The 21,393-nt window shown below is 33.4% G+C and overlaps 1 protein-coding gene across 1 annotated transcript in view; it reads left to right on the top strand.

Moving 5' to 3' along the window:
* The window catches only part of wgn (Tumor necrosis factor receptor superfamily member wengen), a 132,575-nt gene that overhangs the window by 99,382 nt on the left and 11,800 nt on the right, over positions 1 to 21,393 (top strand). Inside the window, exon 3 of the mRNA XM_074181748.1 lies at positions 19,168 to 19,311. Within this exon, the coding sequence (XP_074037849.1) occupies positions 19,168 to 19,311 (144 nt within the window). The remainder of the gene's footprint in view (positions 1 to 19,167; positions 19,312 to 21,393) is intronic.

The raw sequence follows: 21,393 nt of genomic DNA, 5'->3' as shown, positions 1-21,393 counted from the left end.
ATCTAACAAATTACTTGATAAAACTATTGCAGCTTCCCAATTTGCTCCGAGTTCAATTTTGCATTCCTTTTCTATTTCCCGATGGTTCGAGTAGCTACATGACTTATTTATTACTGAACAACTCTACTGGTAAGTGAAACTTGTATTGCCAAACATCTGCGGCAGTAGCAAACAAAATATTTGGTAATACAAGTTCATTTCGACCATGGTGTATTGGACCGGATTTTGTTTTCTCTAATCGTGACTCCGGCTATTAAAGCCTGTGTTCTTATAACTCTACTGGTTATTATGAAGAGCTGACTTATGTAACTTGCTGACTTTACATTTGTGTAAATGAATGTTACAATCATATGAATAATGAATAATAAATAACTGATATTTGATTGTTTGTAACTGGGGTTTCTTTTGTTGGTCAATTTTTTTGGCGAATTTGATGTTTATATTATAAAATCGCACACTTTTCAGTTCTCCAAAAAAACTCTGAAAACCTACGAATGGTAGAGACAGCTGCGATTCGATAATCTGCTACTCCTCACCATATCAAATAAAGACAACTCATAACTATTATACTTATTAGGATCATATATACTCATCTCCCTGATGAGGTTGTGGTAGTCTTCCTATTCTAAGATTTCTAGAAATTTTACGACACCAAATCTTCGTAACTAAATATTTGGGCAAGAATGTTGGGTCACCAAGAACATTCTCTGACATGAAGGATATTTCAATTTGCTTAATAATGAAGTTACGCCAAGCATCAGTTGGATCCTTCATTGCGAAATGGGGTAGTTTTCAACAATATGGAGGTCCTCCTCATCACAAAGTTCCATTGCGACAGTTTCGGTCGATGGATTGGAAGGAGTGATTATACAGTCACTCACAGTATAGGAAGGAGGAACCAGGTGATGTTGGTTGCTAACACCTGATATTATTCAGAATGTAAAGGAGGAATAAAAATATTGTTTATACCATAAAAGTTATTGGTGCTCAGTTGATTCACTTGATAAAGTTAATGTTTTTATTCAGTTTCCCTTTCTATATAATTCGAAATAAATATAAGTGTACTGTAATCGAAAGAGGGTGGCTGACAAGAGTTTGATTTTCGGGTTCGAAATAGTGTACAATTTTCTACAATACACTTGATCAGTTTTCATTGTCAGATTGATGTTTAGCAAATACATGAATCATTATTCAAAGTGCCAAGATTTATTTAATACCGGTTTTCAATACCGGTATTAAATATGTATTCAGTTGTATTCAAAGTTTAAATGGGAGAAATTAAAAAAAAAACAATTTATGATGGATCAAATGATGAAAAAGAGAATATGTTGGGATTCATATTCTAAATCTAGTTTTGTTGATTTTGATTGCAAACCACTATATGATTCACTTATGATGCACTGTTTGGAACCTTTGGTGTAGTAATGAATATTACTGGAGTTTTTTTTCCAACACCAAATCGTTATTTTTAACACTTTGACACGTGTTTCGATCACCAAGTGATCATCTTCAAAGAAAAATATTAAAACAGTTTTAATCTTCCTCTTTGAAGATGATCACTTGGTGATCGAAACACGTGTCGAGGTGTTAAAAATAACGATTTGATGTTGGGAAAAAAACTCCAGTAATATTTACTATATGATTTGTTTAGTCACTTGCGGAAAAGCCCATTTTTGCAAAGCAAACCATTGGTATAATTCCAGCTCAAAAAGTTGTTGCAGAAACAGCAACGATTCTATATTTTAGTAAAAGTCAACCGTCACAAACAGATTGTTTTCCACAGCCTGGCTCCAATAAAAATGTACTGCTTTTTCATAATGAAGTCAGTTGAATACCACAAAAAAAGTTCTACTAAGAGTTTTGTGTTGAAATTCGCGTTGAAAGTGTACTTCATTGTCATGAACTCATTTTCATCACTCCAGTAATATTCATTACTACATCAAAGGTTCCAAACACTTCCTCTCTCAAGTACTTCCTTGTCATGTGTGATGTTCTTCCTTCTACATATTCCGAAACTGGAATTTGGAAAATGCGTTATTCATTACTACACCAAAGGTTCCAAACACTGCCTCTCACAAGTTTTTCCTTGTCATGTGTGATGTTCTTTCTTCCACATACTCCGAAACTTGAATGTGAATTGATTCACACAAACGTAAAGTCAGCAAGTTGCACAAGTCAGCACTTCATAATAACCACTAAAATTATAAGAACATAGGCTTTCACAGCCAAAGGCACGATTAGATAAAATGAAATCCGGGTTAGTAGACTGTAGTTGAATAGAACTTGTATTACAAACATATCGTCTGTCACTGCGGCAAATGAAACGCTGTGTAATAAAAGTTCCACCTAACAGTTTGGTTTGAAAACGACCCCTATAATATTCAGTTCTTGCTTCATACTTCCACTCACTAAATTTACCCAGAAACTAAGATCTAACTCATTTGCGACGCCCATCAATTTATGTCCAATATGGCCCAAAAGACGTATTGAGTTATTAATTATTAAGACGAAACAAAAAATCCATCTGATATAATAATGCGTCACCTGCTCTTGTTAGCAGTGTAAAGGTTTGAAAATTGATTGATATTGAGGTATATTTTTCAATACGACACTGTATTCCAATTCCAAATCGAAGTGTGACAAATAACGATTCTTGCACCAACTGATTAAGATATGCAGAAATTTGTCCCTTTTCGACAATTGAATACATCTAAGTTGATACATTATTACCGTCATTTGAAAAGTACCTCGACGCCATGTTCAATTGCATAAACTGTCGATTAACGCTAATCGACAGTTTTAACTGTCGATTATTTTGTCATCATCGACAATTCAAACTGTTTCCAACCCTATCCAACAATATTAACAGTAATTCCTTTCAGTTCGTCTATAGTTATTTGTAAAAGATATTTTCCTCTTCGAAGGCAAGTTAAACTGAAGCGTGGTTCATATTTAAAAATATATTCTTTATTATGTTTCTCCTAGCCTCATTAATCATAAATTATATTTATAAGGACGAAGAGTTTTGACATCGAGCTGCATGCTGTAAATAGATCACATACAGTTTGTTGAGGTGTGAAAATCTGATATAAAAATAATTCAAACGTTAGACTTGTGATTCAAATGAATGAAGTATTCAGTTGTTTAAGCCAGCAGTATATGTGATGGAATCGGCCGATACATGAAAATCCGTAACGTATTTAAGAAACACTTCATCGTGAGATTTTCTCTAAACAGTTTTACAAAAGCGCAACACGATGTTTCGCTTCAGATATGTCTATGGAGAAGCTATTATATAGCAAAACACATGTTGCGTTTTTGTAAAACTGTTTAGTGAATTTCATAATAAAATGTTTCTTGAAAAAGTTGCCAATACCATCAAATAAGTCAGTTTAATTTAAGAGTTCGATAGGTCAACGAGTTACCTTTAAAATTTTCAGTATCCATATTTATCTGTGAACTCTATTGATTTTCTCTTATTATCGTTACTTTCGTTTTATTTTTGTCCAGTGTACTCTGTTTTATTGTGGATTCTATTGTCTTTTTATCAGCATTACGTCGTCCATGAATGATTGCCTCTAACTATTATGTTTACATATTATCTACTTACTTCTTTATTTTATTTTTCCTCATTAAGTATCAACCAAACATAGTATATTTGAGATATACCCATCTACGTTTTTGCGTGAATTTCATTTGGCCTTGATGCATACTGTACCATAACGTTCCATAATGTACCATAATTTTTGGAAAATTTAATATCAATTGGAAAAGTTATCAAACTACAGCAAACTACAGCAAATTATACCTCATTCCATTTTACAGTTCATTCCTTTAACGACAAAAAGTATAATCTATTGTGCATACGAAAAACGTTGTGCACACGCATGTGTAGTATTTCCAGAGATATAACGAATTGGCTTCTGGGTAGAGATTGTGAAATGATATTCTTTTATCCCTGTCGATTTCTATCACAACACCAAACCGTTATTCTGAACCTCGACACGTGTTTCGATAACCAAGTGATCATCTTCCAGAGAAATATTAAACCTAATATACATACAATGTTATCCTTATTTATACCATAGATACCTCTGCTACGTACCTATGTCCTAAATGTCTTGAAATAACTTTACAATGTTGTCTTAAATGCTAGTCTTAAATCAATTTTACAATGTGGTGAATCTGATAATTGAAATATTATTTCAACAAGCTATATAGTATACTATTAGGTATTGGTCCACCATCTTATTTCTTATTATTATTCTACACTCTCGTAGGCATCTAGATGCCTGTTGTTCTTAACTTGTCTAACTAACCTCAATGAACTCTACGGAATGGTTTTGTTGCAAAATATGATGGGCGAGTGCTGATTTTTCTGGTCTTTATATTTTAGGTGTTCTAAGTGTTCCTTATATAATATTTAAATAGATCTTTCAGCCGTCCATAATATTTTGCATCGCAGTCCTTACATTTAATTTCGTAAATTTCAGACTTTTCCGAATTCTCGACTTTGTCCTTTAGATTTCCTAAAAGGCTCTGTAGTATGTGACTTGTTTTAAATACCACCTTCATACGTTGTTTCTTGAAAATCTTCTCAAAGTTCTACGTGTATTGGTGGTGTGTATGGAACTGAGATATATTCATTTTGGTTTTCGTCGTTTCTAAAAGTCGAGATTTCGTTCATAATCAACCTCAACTTTTTCTTTCTTATAATATAATGTACAATACCCCTCCAGAAACCGTTACAGACTGCTATTTCCTGTATTGTCCGTTTTTCTTTTATGAACCTTTCATGTGTGAGGCGATGCACTATACAATTCAGCCCAGCACGTTTGTGCTGTCCACAATGATGTGAACTGTCAGGAATATACCTGTAAGTGCTTGTTTCCTTCCACATCGGCTTCACATTACCAAAACGTCAAGAAATGGAAGTTGTTCCTTATTTTATAACTCATACATGAATTTAATTGAAGAAAAATCTGTTATTAAAAAAGAAACAAAGTCCTCAATATTCAATTTTTTGTTATCAAATATCGCAAAAAACACAAACCTTCTGCCTAGAAACGGTTTTGTTTCATACAAAGATCAGTGAGAGAAAGGAATTCATCGATTTCGTTATTATTGAAATTATTTTTCTCTAGTAATTTCCTGAGGTATTGTAAGATCTGTGAAATTGGGACGCTAGGAATTAAAGAACTAACATCAAAGGAAACCAAAATCTCACCTTTTTGCAGAACGATGTTTTTCGTATGTTGTATGATTCCTAAGGAGTTTTTAATACTAAAACCTAGTTCCGCAATAGACAATCTTTCTAATTCATCACTGAGTCATTTTGTTATTTGGTAGGTAGGAGATCCAACAGTTGACATAAGGCCAATTGATTTTCCCTGTTTGTGGATTTTATGGGGGCAATATAGTTTTGACACCGTTGGGTTGAAAACTCCGTTTCAGTTGAGGGGTAAGTATGTTGTAGCATTTCTTGAGGACGTCTTTTACTTCGGCAATCATCTTTTGTAACGGGTTCCTGGACAATTTCGCATACGGTCCGTTAATGATGAGAGTATTGACCCTTTCGTAGTAGTCCGATTTATCCAGAATTACTACTTTGTTACCTTTTGTCGGGTTTTAAATAAAAGACGCTTGATGAATTTCTTTTGTTTTTTAATGTCGTTTATTGAATGTTTCGGTTTATCTGTTATCATGTTCCTGGAAATTTTATTCCTGACTTTCTCTCGAACCTGTCCCTTCGAGGAATCAGACATATATTGAATGTCAAATTTTAAACCGTTGTTCAAAAAGTTGATCTTTTCCTTATCAAACGATTGTGATGAATGATTTTCGACCATGTTCATGACTTTCGGAGTGGCTTTTTTGGTTTATTCTCAGATATAAGGGTTTTGAGTTCCTTATTCAAAGTACACATTTTCCTGATATATTTTGTTTCAATCATCCGAAACATTCCCCTCTGAAAATCATTCCATTGCGCGTAATCATTTTCGTCTAATCTATATTTTATTTTCCTATTTAGAATATAGATATGGTTAGCGTACAGATGACCGATTTCTAAATCAAGTCATTTCTCTTTGGCGAATTTCTGGACTTTATCAGCAGCTGCCGATTTGATAGGAACGTTTACGTGAACAAATTTTGGTAAAACGGAATATCTTTTACACATATCTGCTTGTATTAGCCTAGTTTTTGTTGAATACTTACGATACAGATCACAAGTAAACATTTTATGTTGAACTGATTACCATGTAACTGCCATATTATCGCTTTTTTTTTTAATTTTTTGGAACGAAACAGAAGAAAAAATATCAACATATCAATAGTAAACGAGGTTTAGTAATAACTCTTATATTGTTGTTTCAACGAATGGAGTAAAAAATTATTATTGGTGATATTCGGCGTTTGCAGAACTTCAAAACTTGTTTGATAGGCTTTGCCAACTGGCCTATAACTGATTTTCTATAATCTCACTTCTTATGAATACTAAGATTACAGGAAAATCTTTCTGACTTGAAACTTTCAAGTTCCTAGTGTTCTAAATAAGATCAATCCATACTACTCAACAAAATCATAATGATTTGAAATTTGATCACGCTCCGTCACAAATCATAAATATCAACAGTTCCTCGTGACTTAATTTTAATCTACTTTATGATTAGTAATTAATAAAAGATTCACATGCTGTGTTTTAATTCATTCGTTATCTACGGTTTGCATACTAATGAGACGTTATGGATTAGATTTTTCAAATTAATTAATTCATTTAAAACAGATGATAGACATTTAATAGTTATTTATGAAAGGAGGTCAACATTTATTGCAAAAGTTTTCATAGCTAAATTTAGAATAGCAATGGGACGACTTGATCGATGATCTCAATTGATTTGAATCAGGAGTTATTTCATTCGACGCAATTTCATTTATTGGAAATGGTTTTCAGCGAACTCAAGTTCGTAGTTTCCCAGATAAACAGTGTATGCGGGTTTTCCATTAAGCTTGAAATTCATACATTGCATAAATGAAGTGGATATTTATTCAAGTGTAATAATATTTTGATAGTACTATTAGTATTATTGTTTGTAAAAAGAAACTATTTGACATGTTTAATCTTCCTCTTCGAAACACGTGTCAAGGTATTAAAATAATGGTTTGGTTTTGAGATAAAAACTCTAGTAGTATTCATTACTACGCCAAAGGTTCCAAACACTGCTTCACAAATTGAGTGATAATGATCTTCATTGGAATCCAAGACTAGTACGTTGTTGATGTAAAGATTCTTCGAAATTGTAAAAAAAAATAACTATTCTTGAATCGAATAACATTCAAAATCATTTCGAATACGTCGTTACCGCAGTAGAATAATACAACCAGTAGGCTCTCTTACCACGTGATCCACCGGAGTTGCCGGGGGACCTTCAACCGCTCTTAGGATGATATTCTCATCCAACGGCCCCACGGGCATCGGATTAGTTATAACAAACAGTCGGAAATCAATATTGTGTTCAGTTTATTCGCTGTTGTTATTATTGTTTTTAGTTTTTGTAGTTGGTTATAAATCTACTGTGCCTCTGCCCTCTGCTTTATTTTTTGAAATACTTACTGAGTATGATTCTCTTAATCTCGTTTTACAGACAGGGTTTTTTATTCGCTGAAAATTTTCAACAAATACTGGCAGGCATTTACTATTACCACCTGGTTCTGGTAAAAATTCACCTAATTTTTTTATAGAGTAGTATACTGTACAAATCGTTCTCAAAGCATGTTTATTATTATGTATTATGTATGTATTATGACTCGTCATAACACATTTGTGTGAATGATGAATGATGTACCTACATACAATTTTTGAGCAAATTTCCAAGAATAATGTATATCAGCCATTGGTTAAATAATCGCTAACCTGATTAGAGATTATTCCATTTGTTTCCACCCTTTCCGCAATATGGTCGTCTTATCAAAATTTAATTTTGTGTACTTTGATATATACTTTGATAGGATTTGTCATCCGAAATACGTCACGAGATACGTGTAATTGTCGATATTTGAATCACGTCTGGACTGTTATAAATCGAATTAATTGTTTTTTAAGAGTGTTTGTGGCCCTAACAATATTTATGAAGTTACCTGCTCAGAAGAGATAGGTAGGTTTTTTTATTTTCTGACCACTTCCAAACACAAACGCCAGTACATTTAAGAAGAAGTATTCAATATTTGACATTTCATAGAGAGTGATTTCAGTCCAGTGACGTTTTTTCAATCAGATACAAGTAAATTACAATAAAACTTATTCATGGTTATGAAATATTTCAGTAAAAATGAGTTTTTTTCACAATCAATGATTGAAAGCGTTTCTGAAATCTAAATGTTTTCCAGCCATGTGAACTAAAAGTGAAGCGATATATTTGAGTAAATTAGTATGTGTAGGTGATTGATGAAATTTTGTCGACTCTTTTCATTGATATGAATGAGGATATATTTACATTAAAATTGATCCCAGCCACAAAAATGAGTTTATTCACGTCATTTTTTGGCCTAGCTATTTGCTATGCCTTAAATTTTTTTGTTATTGATAATAGTTCCGTTTCAGTTTATTTGGGTTCAAAAAGAAGATACATTTTTAAAAGTCGGATCATTTGAGCCGTTCGAAGAAAAATGATTCGCAAACCAAGCGCTTGTGGCTTGTGTTTCATTTTCATCTTCACGGATCACATTCAACAATAATTGGTACCGTACGACATCTGAATTATTTCATTAAAGATGTGAAAAAGGAAAGAAAAACAAAAAATCAACTACTAATTACCAAAGAAAGAAAAAACGATACACAACATGAAAAGCAGAGAAAGTTGGTGGAATACATTGTTGTGCTTTGAATAGTAGGTTATTTTACTAACATGGAAACGTAATGCGATCAGACAATATAACATAGTAAGATGATATAATCAATATAGTTACTTAGTAACTTATAGTATTTAGATATCTTATAAAATTAGTTCTGAGAATTATTCATATTTTATATAGTGATGCGTTTTTCAGTAGTCATGAGGAGTTTATCGTTTGTAGTGATGAATTTTTTAAAATTTGTTTTATAGAATTTAAATTTGAGATATTCCTTGTTTGTTTTGGCAGTATATTTTACAATTTCGTTGCGAAATAATATATTGTTCTTTGTGTATGGCATTTCTTGAATCGGGGTAGTGATAAATTTGTTACTTTCATGTTGAACAAGTAACGTCACACCTCATTTCGCTGAAGCATCGGATCCACTCAGAGCAATTTTTTCGCCAATATTCCTCAAATTAAATTAGGTTAGGTTAGGTCTAAAGTGAGTGAGTCTATTCGACCCTCCACCGCAACCCGCAAGGGTTTATTGTGGCTCACACCTATACACACTCAGTCAAATAAACCCAGCTTCTTAACGAAGCCGATTAGTTTGTATGGTGAATGATCTTTCAGATCAGATGGTAAGAGTACGGATCTGCCGAACTCTAAGAACCTGATTTGATCCCCAGCGGGGCAGGCACAAAGTATACGCTCTGTTGTTTCATCATTTTCCAAACAGAAGCGACACACACTGTCTTCCGATAGTTTAAGTCTCTGCATATGATGATTCAAATGACAGTGACCAGTAAGAAGGCCTGTTATACATCGTAGTTCATCCCTACTGTAGTCCAACAACTCTATCAAGCTTCGAAGGGTATATAAACGCCTTGGAGTGAGCCAATCCTGGAAGATTCTGCCAGAAGTCCATAAATCTTCTTGCCATCCAGGTATTCAATGTTTGTTTGGCAAAGCCCAAAGCGATGCCAATAACAGGTTCTGGTCCGATGAAGCCACTTGCAGCACCCTCCTTTGCAAGAGAGTCAGTAGTCCTCAAATTCCTCAAATTAAGTGCCAATTTCTTTTTTGGAATAAAAAAAGGGAAAAAGATCCCTTTCATCTGCCTACTTCAATCTATTAGTAAATGAAAACCCGATACTCACCAAACGTTATTTTTGAGTGTTAACATTGATTTCAATACGGTAGATTTCTATATAAAATCAATTTAACTTTGTCATTTTTTGGAAAGCTTATTGTTGGCATCTCAAAGCCCATTATTTTCTGAACGATTGCACTGACTTCCAAAAGCAAAGAAGCAATAGATAGGAAATCCAAATCCCTTTTCAAATGTTATCAGTCGACACTCATTCTCATTTAAAAAAATGGAATGACATCCATGTTTAGACCCCTGAAGGTTTGCTTTAGTTTTTATATCAAAACATGTTCTTGTTCTTTTTCTGACAGCCATGCCTTGTGGTACATTTTCATCATCGCATTTTATGTTAAAGTTACTAATTCAGAAAAAACAGTATATTTTTGAACATGTGTCGTATTTCCCACCTACTTTGTTATCATTTCTTTTATAGGAAATCCGATAAAAGAGCAGTTAACTTATCGGAAGCCATTCCTTACTCGACGAGTTGATTTACAGCTCCCTTGTAGTTCAAATAACTTTTTTAAAGAAAGGAAGTCAACTTAATCATCTGTGAAATGGAATAATTTATGAAGGCTGTGGCACGTTCCGATACTAGGAGGTTTAATTATTTCCTATGTTTTCTTACCTAAGGGCTCTTCCTTATGATCCGGGCCGGATATACCGAACTCCAAAAATAAATGGGTATTAGTGCACTTCATTGAAGCGGCATAAGAAATGGAGTGTGAACAAAATTAATCAGTTTTTACCTTTGGAGACTTGATAAAGTAACGATGAGGGACGATCCACTTCCACTTTTATTCAGTCTACTGAGTTTTCATTTAGTGAGCCTGAAGAGAATGTGGTAGAGAGTATTGTCGAAATTGTATTTTGTTGACATAATGTGATGAACGATAATGAATTCTTTGGTAAACAAATCTGAATAAATAAGTAACATTTTGTATGTTAAACGGTTTAATGGAAAAAAAATAACGATGTAGATAAAATGTACCAAAAACAAAAAAAAAATCGGGAGGTCCTAGGTAACACTCATCACACCACTCCCCTCTGCAATCTACGGGATTGATCAGAGCAGAGCGTAGAGTAACCTGAGTAAATATGTAAATACTACGCCCAACGATTTTATTTTTTTTTATCTGATCTATACCTGAGGAGAGTGGTGTGATGCTACCTAGGACCTTTCGAATTATTTTTAGTATTACTATCTTTTTTTTTCAATAAAGCCGTTTAACATAATTTTTTCACTTATTTTTTGTTTCTAATTTTGTTACTCAAATATTCTCATTCTGTTTAGTTCATTTAGTGTCTCAGCATTACAAGGTAATCCGCCATTTTGTAGCTGCGACCATCTTAACTTTGCATCTTTTTCAAAGTGTACTGCTATTCTACTAGTCAAGCTATGTCAGTTGATACCCATATTGAGATAGTTGTGGAAAAATATATAATCCGTCATTTTGTAACTGCGCCATCTTGGATTTACAATGATAAATTGTATTGTCATCAGAATTAATCTGTCAATAGGAAGAAGGGTCAAACTTCAATTACTGAATTTGACACAAACAAACAGGGCAAGCTAAATAAAACCGTTTTTCTACACCCGTACTATAACAATACACTTATATGACCATAATCCGTTTCATAATGATATCCATTATGATACAGATTTTTCATAACGATACAGATTATCAACCAATAGAAACCCATAATTTTTCAATCAAGAATCCTGTTTCTTTGTTTGTCCTAGATTCTAATCTAAGTAACTAATTGCTTTATTTGTCAAAATCGGTTTTCATATTACCTACCTATATTATCAGCGATATAGAAGGAATACCATCGACTCCAATATTTTTAAAAGATCAGATTAATTACAGTTGTTATATTCAATATAAATATAATTAGAATCTTTATAGTTTTCATATATCCATGATAATACCATTAAGTTTGTGTTTTTTTTTAATATGAGTTAATTACTGTAAATGTGTTCAATACAAATATAAGATTTATAGTTTTTCATTATTTATCGGGTTAAGAAAAAATAGCGTATGCAACTCTCATGTAATGGTTATTAATACACTCGCATATACCATACAAAACTCGCCTTCGGCTCGTTTCGTATCCCGGTTAATGCTCGTGTCTTAATAACCATCATTACATGATCGTTGCATAATGTACTATTAATAATGAAGAAACGGTGAGGAACTGCATCGTTTGGATAAATGTCAGTGGAATCAACTTTGAGTAGAACAATACTTTCTGAAGTTTTGAATACAACATTCTAGAATGTTCAATCTATTTTGAGACAATTTTTCATTTATTTGATTAACATATAAAAGTAAACAAATAGTTGAAGTAAAATAACAGAATTATGAAAGAAGGCAGATATTGAAAGGAGTATATTTTCAAGAGAGATTCATTTTTGGGACTTTCTACTTCTCCTTCATACAGAAAATGTGGGAAACTCTCAAAGGAAAAAAAAGCAATTTCAAAATGAACTCTCTTGAAAGATGTCATGTATAGAAGTTATTTTCTGATTCTCTGAAACAACTACTTTCATATAAGCATTGAATTACACGAAAGAAAGAGTACTTTCAAAGTCACTATTTTTATAATAACATTGAAAAATACAAAAAATGTATTTTCCTATTCAGAAGGCTTTTTTCTTGCAGTTTGTGTTTAAAAGTAACTCCTGGGCATGATCTACAGAGGGGACATTATCGTACATAAACACAAAAATCGAGGTTAGAGGCAACTTAACAAAGGATCAATCTAGTGGAGATATGCGACCCATGACGTAGAAAGAATGGTACCTGGGTGTCAATAGATATCGCCAACGGAGACGCTGGAGGATACCAGACGACCCCGCAGAGTACTTCTTTGCATCCATGCAAGCGGCTTCATAGATTTGTTCAAACCCTTCCCCCAAACCTTTGAGAACCTTATTGACAAGTATAAATAGAAGCGCCAAAGCCCCCCCTCACGGAAGGGGGCTTTGGCGATACTGACGAAGGTAGTGGGAAAGTTTGGTACCGCTACTAGTATTTTTCTGTAAAACCCATGTTAGGATTCGGAAAGGTCCAGTGTGAATCAATTCAGAACAGAATCTCAGAGACGCCAAAAACATGTATAATTATACGAAAGGGCTTTAATAAACTGCTGCTGAATAAACTTTTGATCAGAGATTTTACAGCGATCAAATTAAAGATGGTGATGATGAGATGGTGAGAAAGAATATGAGGAAATCATTATTAGATCAGGAATCTCCTTTAAGGTAGCTTGGAACCGTATTCAACTTGGTATAGGAAAAATCTTATGAGGGCCTGCCTATAACACAGACCACATACCTAGCTGTGATACCAATGCACACCACCTGACTTGGTGAAACACTGACAGCAATGAAATAGATGAGCATTCACTACTGTTGGTGGTTGAACCCACTCCTTTTTGGATTAGTAGTGAAACAAGCGACTGCTCTATTATAAAAGTAGGTGAGGTGCAAAAATTTGCTTGTTTGGCAATAACGAGGGTAATGATACTATACTGGAGCCTGACAGTGGATACTTTCAAATCTATCCCATTTACATATATAGCGGGAAGGCAAAAGTGGACTGATTCAGATTGAAAGATTGATAATTCGAAGTTCATTTTCAACACAAGCTGCACGATTAAAGTCATAAATCATGAAGAGTGGGTGATAATTAGTCACCCTGAGAATAGACCTGACAAAAATACCTGGTATACAGACGGTCAAAAACTAAACAAGAGACAAGAGCTTGAATATACTGTGGATGCAATATGCAATAAATATCAATTGACAACTAGGCATCACTCGGGGCATTGATAAACCTAAAAAGATCTGATAGCAAGAAATTATTAATTTTGTACTGAGGGGTTGGACACTAATGAATTATAGACAACGAAAAGGCTGAATAGTGTGCTTGGATAGGGATCGACCAACAAGTCCATAAACGGGCCCTAAACCAGCTGTACAGGTACCACAAGGAAAACCTTGATAAAGGGACCGTCGGGAGCTGAAATCTCCTTGGAATAATTATTGGAGAAAACCTAAACTAAATGGGGCTACACAAAGTAGGACTTAGCTCCAGGTTTTGACAGAACGCTTCTCGCTTTCTTCTAAGTTTGTAATTTGTACCGTACTACCATCTTGTGGCACTGAACCTGCATGTGTTTGTTACTCATATCGAATTATACTTACCAGTCATTCATAATATTTGTTACTGATATACGTACCCTCGAGTTAGATAACCAACTAATATAGGAACAATGTTTTTTCCAGTTTCAGGTTTTTCCTTCTCGGCCATCTACCGACGTTTTTTTCCGGTTGAGGATTCAAGAAATTTGCGAGTTTAGTGCGACTCTATTTCTAAATATCTATTTGATTCATTATTCAAAACATTTTGCTCAGGTCCTTGAGAACAAGATTTTGTCGGTCGTGCCCTGTGCCTGTGATTCACTTTAGGTGACTAACTTAACTAACTTCAAAGATACAAGTTGAAATAAAGAGATCAACTGCACAACTAGTATCCTTTTGGGCAGCAGTGATCTTCCTACACGAAAATCTTGAGATAACCTTTTACAAGTTATTGCAGCAGCTCGTCAATAAGGAAACTGTAAAAATTAGTAAATGTTTTTGGAGGCTTTGAAATCAGCTGCATCTCATGTATCAAAAAACATTTTCAGAAATTGTATTTCAAAATTACAAACAATGGCCTGTTGATATATGTCAAATTGTACAACATTTTAATGATGAGAAATACCAGTAGTTATTCATATTGAACTTGGCTAACATCCAACGCAAAACAAATAATTCAAGTTTCTCAGTTTACTAATTTAAATACTAAAACAAACAATTGAACGAAAATAGACCTATGTTACTACTTTTCGATGGTTCAAACAAATAATAAAAAATAAAACGTATTTTCCTAGAAGAATAGAACATTTTTCTTCGTTACCGTTGAGATGTTTTCTAAACAGGATATTTCAGAGGTTAATTACTACAAACAGAGACGATTCCAGGTATGAGTGATTTATTGGATGAAATTTATTTATTGGATTGAGATGAAATGATAATTATATATCAGATTTTCTTTCAAAACTTTGGTAACTTACGTTAAAATACTTACCAAAGTCACAAAATGTGTTTTTACGATTTGACGATCACGGAAGAAGAGATCTTGAATAATACTGATGAACATTCATCAAAAAGTAGTACATTTATATTTGTGATGCACTGTTTGGAACCTTTGGTGTAGTAATGAATATTACTGGAGTTTTTTCCCAACACCAAACCGCTATTTTAACACCCCGACACGTGTTTCGATCACCAAGCGATCATCTTCAAGAGGAAGACCAAACTGTTGGCTCTTCCTCTTAAAGATGATTACTTGGTGATCGAAACACGTGTCGAGGTGTTAAAATAACGGTTTGGTGTTGGGAAAAAAAAGAAAAAAAGTCCAGTAATATTTAGTACATCTATAGTTAGACAAAGAATTATTCGTTGTGCGAGTGTTAGATGCTGATGAGGAAAAATTTACAATAGATGGAACCATATTTGATTGGAAGGATGATTTACTATAACCTACATTATTGAAAGATATCGCTGCTGTTAATTTTGACTTTGACTACCTGAATCGGATATTCGGGGACAAATAGTCTCTGGGGTAAAATAAAGAAGAAATGAAGTGTGAATAGAAATTAGTGACTCGCATTCAAACTGCATCAATATCTTTCGATAAACATTTGGAATCGTTCGAAGAAGTGAAATTATCTGACACATTGATTATCCATCACATGTTGTCATTATCATTCTAAATGATAAATTTTTTGTTCATTTCGAAACATTTTTTTCATTCCAACCCGTTTAACTTTTTACCATTTTTATTGTGGTGGTTAATAATCATATATTGATAAGAACCTACACCGTTCAAATCATACCTATTTCAATTTTGTAATATTGTCCTTTTGCAAAACGCACTTCATAGATAGCGCCTCCGTCGTATGTAAAAGTGATGACAAAATTTTGTGACGAAAATTTCATGAAAACTTAAGTGTTTTTGACATACTTGTCAGTCGTGACTGAGACTTCGACAAATAACTTTCGTCGTCACAGTTGACGCACATACCACTGATAATGTCTGTCGCAATAGAAGACGAAACGTTTGTCACTTCGCTGTTTCCGAGGACTTCGAAAGATTGCCTTTTTCACTTTTTTCGGCTCAACTAATAGTAGAATTTGTACATGTCCTTCAATATTTGATATGTAAACGCAGTCACAAGGGTCTACACCAAAGTGGTAATGGAATCTCTCTCTGTCTTCGGAAGTGCAGACCTTCCGCATGAAACGAACCTCCGTATATCCGCTTACACAAGTTTTTTTAACGGAGTTTTAACGGAAGCGTGTCATTCCGCACTGCAATATTTTATTGAGTATAATTAGTCAGTAACTGCTAGTATTTATAAATTTTGTAAATAAAGCTATGGTAAAATAAGATTCACCTCTTTTGTTTATCATAAAATTCTCTATGAAAGGGAAAATCACTCTTCATGCAAAACATTCAGTTTGAAAAACAAAAACTTGTTTTTCAGCATTATTAATAATTTTTAGTACACTGTTGATATTACTCCGAAAAAAACTTTATAATCAAAAGAAAAAATCGGGCTTCGTTGAATAAAGAAAATAAATATGCGCTCTGTTGAAAACGTTTCTTCTTTGACCAAATAGAAACCAGTCCCATCAAACGCAAGATTATAATAAAAATATTTACACTATCTATAAATATTTTCGTGAGTTTCACAAATTTTTGCCAGACAGGTTCCAACGATAATCCACGTACAAGTTTATTGTTATTATGTCTTACAAAATATGATACATCTGCTCCAGACTTCTCAGGTGGAAAAGAGTGCTAAATGAGATTTATCACATCCTAGGAGGAAACCATATATCTTGTTTTTGTTTATTTATGTTTCACGGCGTATACATTTTAAAAATATTACGATTTCGACCGTTAAAGTCAATTTTTCGAGAGTCATTAAAATCTTCTATAAGTTGTTGATACAACAAGCGTATAGGTGGTAGAAAATCAGTCGTTTCAGTAAAAGAAAAAAGAACCTTTATTCAACCTCTTAATTTAAACATTGTCGGTAATAAATGAATACTCCTAAGTATACTTTGGAAAAGAAAATTTCTTGTTACTGACCTAGACTTGCAGAAGTCAGTACATACATTTTGTATAAAAAAAAACTAAAGTCAATTATGAAAGGACAATTATATAAAAAAATGAAGAATTACCTATTATCTTGAATAAAAATATAACATCAAATTTTTATGTTGAATGTCTCATTTTAACTATTAGGCATTTACTGCATAAACTAAAAGTGAATCAGATTGAAATTAAATTATTCATTATCAAAACAACAATTGATATGCAACATTTTGATACTGAATCATTTTGTCTTTAGAGTTTTCTATACTCAGAAGCGGATGATAAATTAGTGTATTATATATATATATATATATATATATATATATATATATATATATATATATATATATATATATATATATATATATAATTCCATGAAAATCAAAAAATGAATAGATAAGTACTCTTTGATAATTCCCATATTGATTTCAATTTAAGAGCCACCGGTAGACAGCTGTTTCAACCTATTGGGCATCGTAAGTACCGGGCAGGCGTTCCTTGATTGAAGACAAAATAAGAAAAAACCAAGAAAGCACTTGATAGAAATAGCTGCGTAAACGCAAGCGAAACATAAGTGGAACCACCTATTGGTGTGACACCCAAATCAACTTGCCAAGTTTTTATGTCAGTGTTGGTGGTTTGACCAATCAAACGACAACTGCGGTAGCAGAAATTTGGGAAGCTAACCTGAAATGCCATCGGAAAACGAATCCACATGTTTCTAGAAATGATATGAAATCTAGAAAGGTTAATGCAGTCAAGCTGCTGGAAAATAATTCCATGAAAATCAAAAAATGAATGGATAAGTACTCTTTGATCATTCCCATATTGATTTCAATTTAAGAGCCACCGGTATACAGCTGACGATGTCCAATAGGCTGAAACAGCCTATCTAGAAAGGTTAATGCAGTCAAGCTGCTGGAAAATATATATTCTGGGTTAAGGTTTCAAATATGAAGGATATTCTTGGTAGAGGTTTCAAATGTCAATGTCGATGTCTCTTTGAAATATTTGCTTAAGGTTTCTTTATTTCATGTACTCCTAATTATCTTTGTATTTGTATTCAAGTAACACTTTATTGTGATTTTCAAGAATTGGCTAATTCCAGCACATATTTATTTTTAACAATATATCTTCTCAAGTCATATGATTTTTGATTTCTTTTTCTAATAAGTTTTCCAGCTTATCATAATCACATTGTTTCCTATGAAAAGAAAAAAAATCATATGGTGTTCACATAATTTTCTTTTTTTTTGCAATTCAACATTCGATGATGTAAAATATTTAAAAAAAGTAATCAATTCATTGAAATGTGCAAATTGACTTCTATTTATATACCAATAATGCAATTAATACGAGTAGAAAAGTCATTGAATTTGTCAACAGAATTTTAAAGAAAATATCTGTTTTTTGATGAGGTACTTTTTGGAGCAGGAATGACATCTACGTTGGCAATGACCTGAACCCTTTAAATTAAAATTGATCTTTTGATTGTTGGCACTTGTATTCATAGAAAAGAGTATTAGTATTAGGCTCCCATTTTTTAAAATGTTTTAATAATACATTTAATTACAACAATTGTTTAACAAAAGGCTTCAAAATCGTTTAAAATATGTTCGATTGTTCGATTGCTTCCGAATCAAATGACACTTTGACTATCTTGGAGGTCAAGTTTTCGATAAAAAGTTATTTGTGAATCAAATTATAATATAATTATAGTATAATTACTAGACATATTTCCTTTTGTTAAACAATGTCAACAAAATTTTTCCTAAAATTCCGCGAATTGTGTGTTATACCATTATGTTGAAATTGATACCATCATTAATTTGTTTTTTGCTTTTTATGATTTTATGTCCAGCACTAAGTAACCACTTTGTGCAATTTCCACAATTCAAAAATATTTTTCCATTTTTTCATTTCTTGTAGCGTTTCTCTTTATCTTCATTTATTTTTTATTTTCAGATGTTGAAGAACTTTCAGCCCGGCTGAGCCTGATGGCCGCCTCAACCAGTGAGAATGAACTTCTTAAAGAGGCCGGATTGGGCTCCATCGCCGACCCAAACTACCTCAATAGCAGATGTGTTTATTTGGAACAACTGCTCAGCGGTAAGATCACCTAAATGAACATGTGCACACATTATTCATCTATAGTCCGGGCAACGACATATTATACCGGGTGCAATCATTTGAATATGGCATAAAACATCCTGATTGATTGAGATCAAACATGATGATATGGTTTCCCTTTTTTCGTTTAATAATTGAAATTACCATATTTGTCTTTATCATATACATGTTTTCATGAACGCTTTCGACATTCATGCAATATTCATTTTCAGTCGGGAAATCATATAAAATTATAACGTTACTTTCAAAAAAATCACTCAGTCTTTTTAAGTTTGCCATTACCATTTAAAGCCGGACCCCTTGCAAGAGCATCTAGAATTATAGGAACACGAGACCAACAGGATTGCATCATCAGATCATTGACAACACATCCCGCTTTTTAATGAAATAACTCAAGTAATGTATCTTGAAGAACACAAACCTAACGTAACCTTTCCTAACCTAGTCTAACCTAGACACAAGACAACTTAAGAGAATTAGTTGAAGTGGAGCCGCATTCATATATGTATATGATGCTTTCCAAAATTATAAAGACAGATACATAACACTAGACTTTTGGATGCTTGCAAAAGACTAAAATAGTGAAAAGTAGCACAAAAACTGGGACTAGTGACAAAGGAGCCATTCCAGAGAACATTATCCTATATGGTTTGCCACGTATCTGCCACGATCTGGCACAGATGAGGCACAAACTAGAAAAAAACACAAGTGCAAGTAAATCAGATGTGTGTAAGAAATAATGAGCAGAAATAGATTGACTCTATACTGGGCATCCAGTATAGTGTTAATCTAACTGTTGCGATACAAAAATATGTGGTTTGGAACCAAATAGAAAGGGAGAATACTCGGAAAATGCATCTGGGAACAGATGCAGTTCATCGTATTGTATGCGAGTTGGATCACAGGAGGCAAACAATTAATGAAAAACCCAAATCATACCCAGAGACTAAAGAGAAGTGGACAAGTTAGACAAATCTCGAACACTGGAAAAATTTGTTAAATTAATTTGGTGATATGAAAATCCCCTTGATTTAATTTCAGATAATGGCTGCTTAACTTGATAAAAAAAGGCAAAGACTGAAAGAGAGTTGCATTAAGGAAATATTTCCTTTTCATGATAATTGAGATCAGACAACTAGATGATAACAGGGCCCAAAAGAATCACATTCATGATCCCGTAACAGACAGCGTTGTTTCGATCTAGTGGATCTGACCAGACTGACGAAGCGATGTCACGTATAGGATTATAACTGTTACTCCTTCTGATTTCATCCACTTAACTATTGATAATTTTGAAAATTGATAGCTCTATCTGAGCCGAACAACCCCAATGTATTGGTCCGAATTTTCGATAAATTAAACATGAAAATGACTTTTAAAACTGCTCCTACACTTCAACAAGCATTGTGCCACATGGAAAACAAGATGATAGAAAAGAAAAATATAGGTTTTCATAATAAGATGTGAGGATTGTGACAGAAAGTACGTTGATCAAACTAAGCGAACTCTACTAACGCATTTCAAGTGACATGTTTCGTATATTTGGTTTTGAAAAGTCAAATATCATACCTTAGAGAACACCCACAGATAAATGAGAAATTCTTGAAATTGTTGGTACATAACAACAGAATTTTAATAGACCTTGAAAGTTTAAAAATTGAAAGGTGTGAAAAAAGATCTGAGAACAGGGATGAAAGTTTACACTCTTACGTAATAATTAATCACAATCAGCAAACGGGAAAATAGTAATTGGTCAATAGTCATTAATGAATAACATATAAACTTGGATACAAGAAAGAAATATGCTATTTCCAGATCCGTAATACGAACCTATATTTATGACCCGTTGCTCGGACTATTCAGAAACGTTGTAATAGGAGTAAGTTATCTCGCACGCGTTTGTTTTCGACTTGAACCCAATAACTTCTACTCCAGCCGCCAGAACGGGGAGATTTATTGCCACAACGGAATAAATTAACTGAATTTTGTGGTCTGCTAAATGATTGACGCTCGTTAACTGTATGTACATTTTCAGTCTTCCAATCAGAAGTGAAAACAAGT

Source organism: Leptinotarsa decemlineata, unplaced genomic scaffold, assembly GCF_025532065.1.
Source record: "Leptinotarsa decemlineata unplaced genomic scaffold, Ldec_3_MD MMD2_tig00026314_RagTag_RagTag, whole genome shotgun sequence".
NCBI lineage: Eukaryota > Metazoa > Arthropoda > Insecta > Coleoptera > Chrysomelidae > Leptinotarsa > Leptinotarsa decemlineata.
This window is presented reverse-complemented; position numbering and strand designations above follow the sequence as displayed.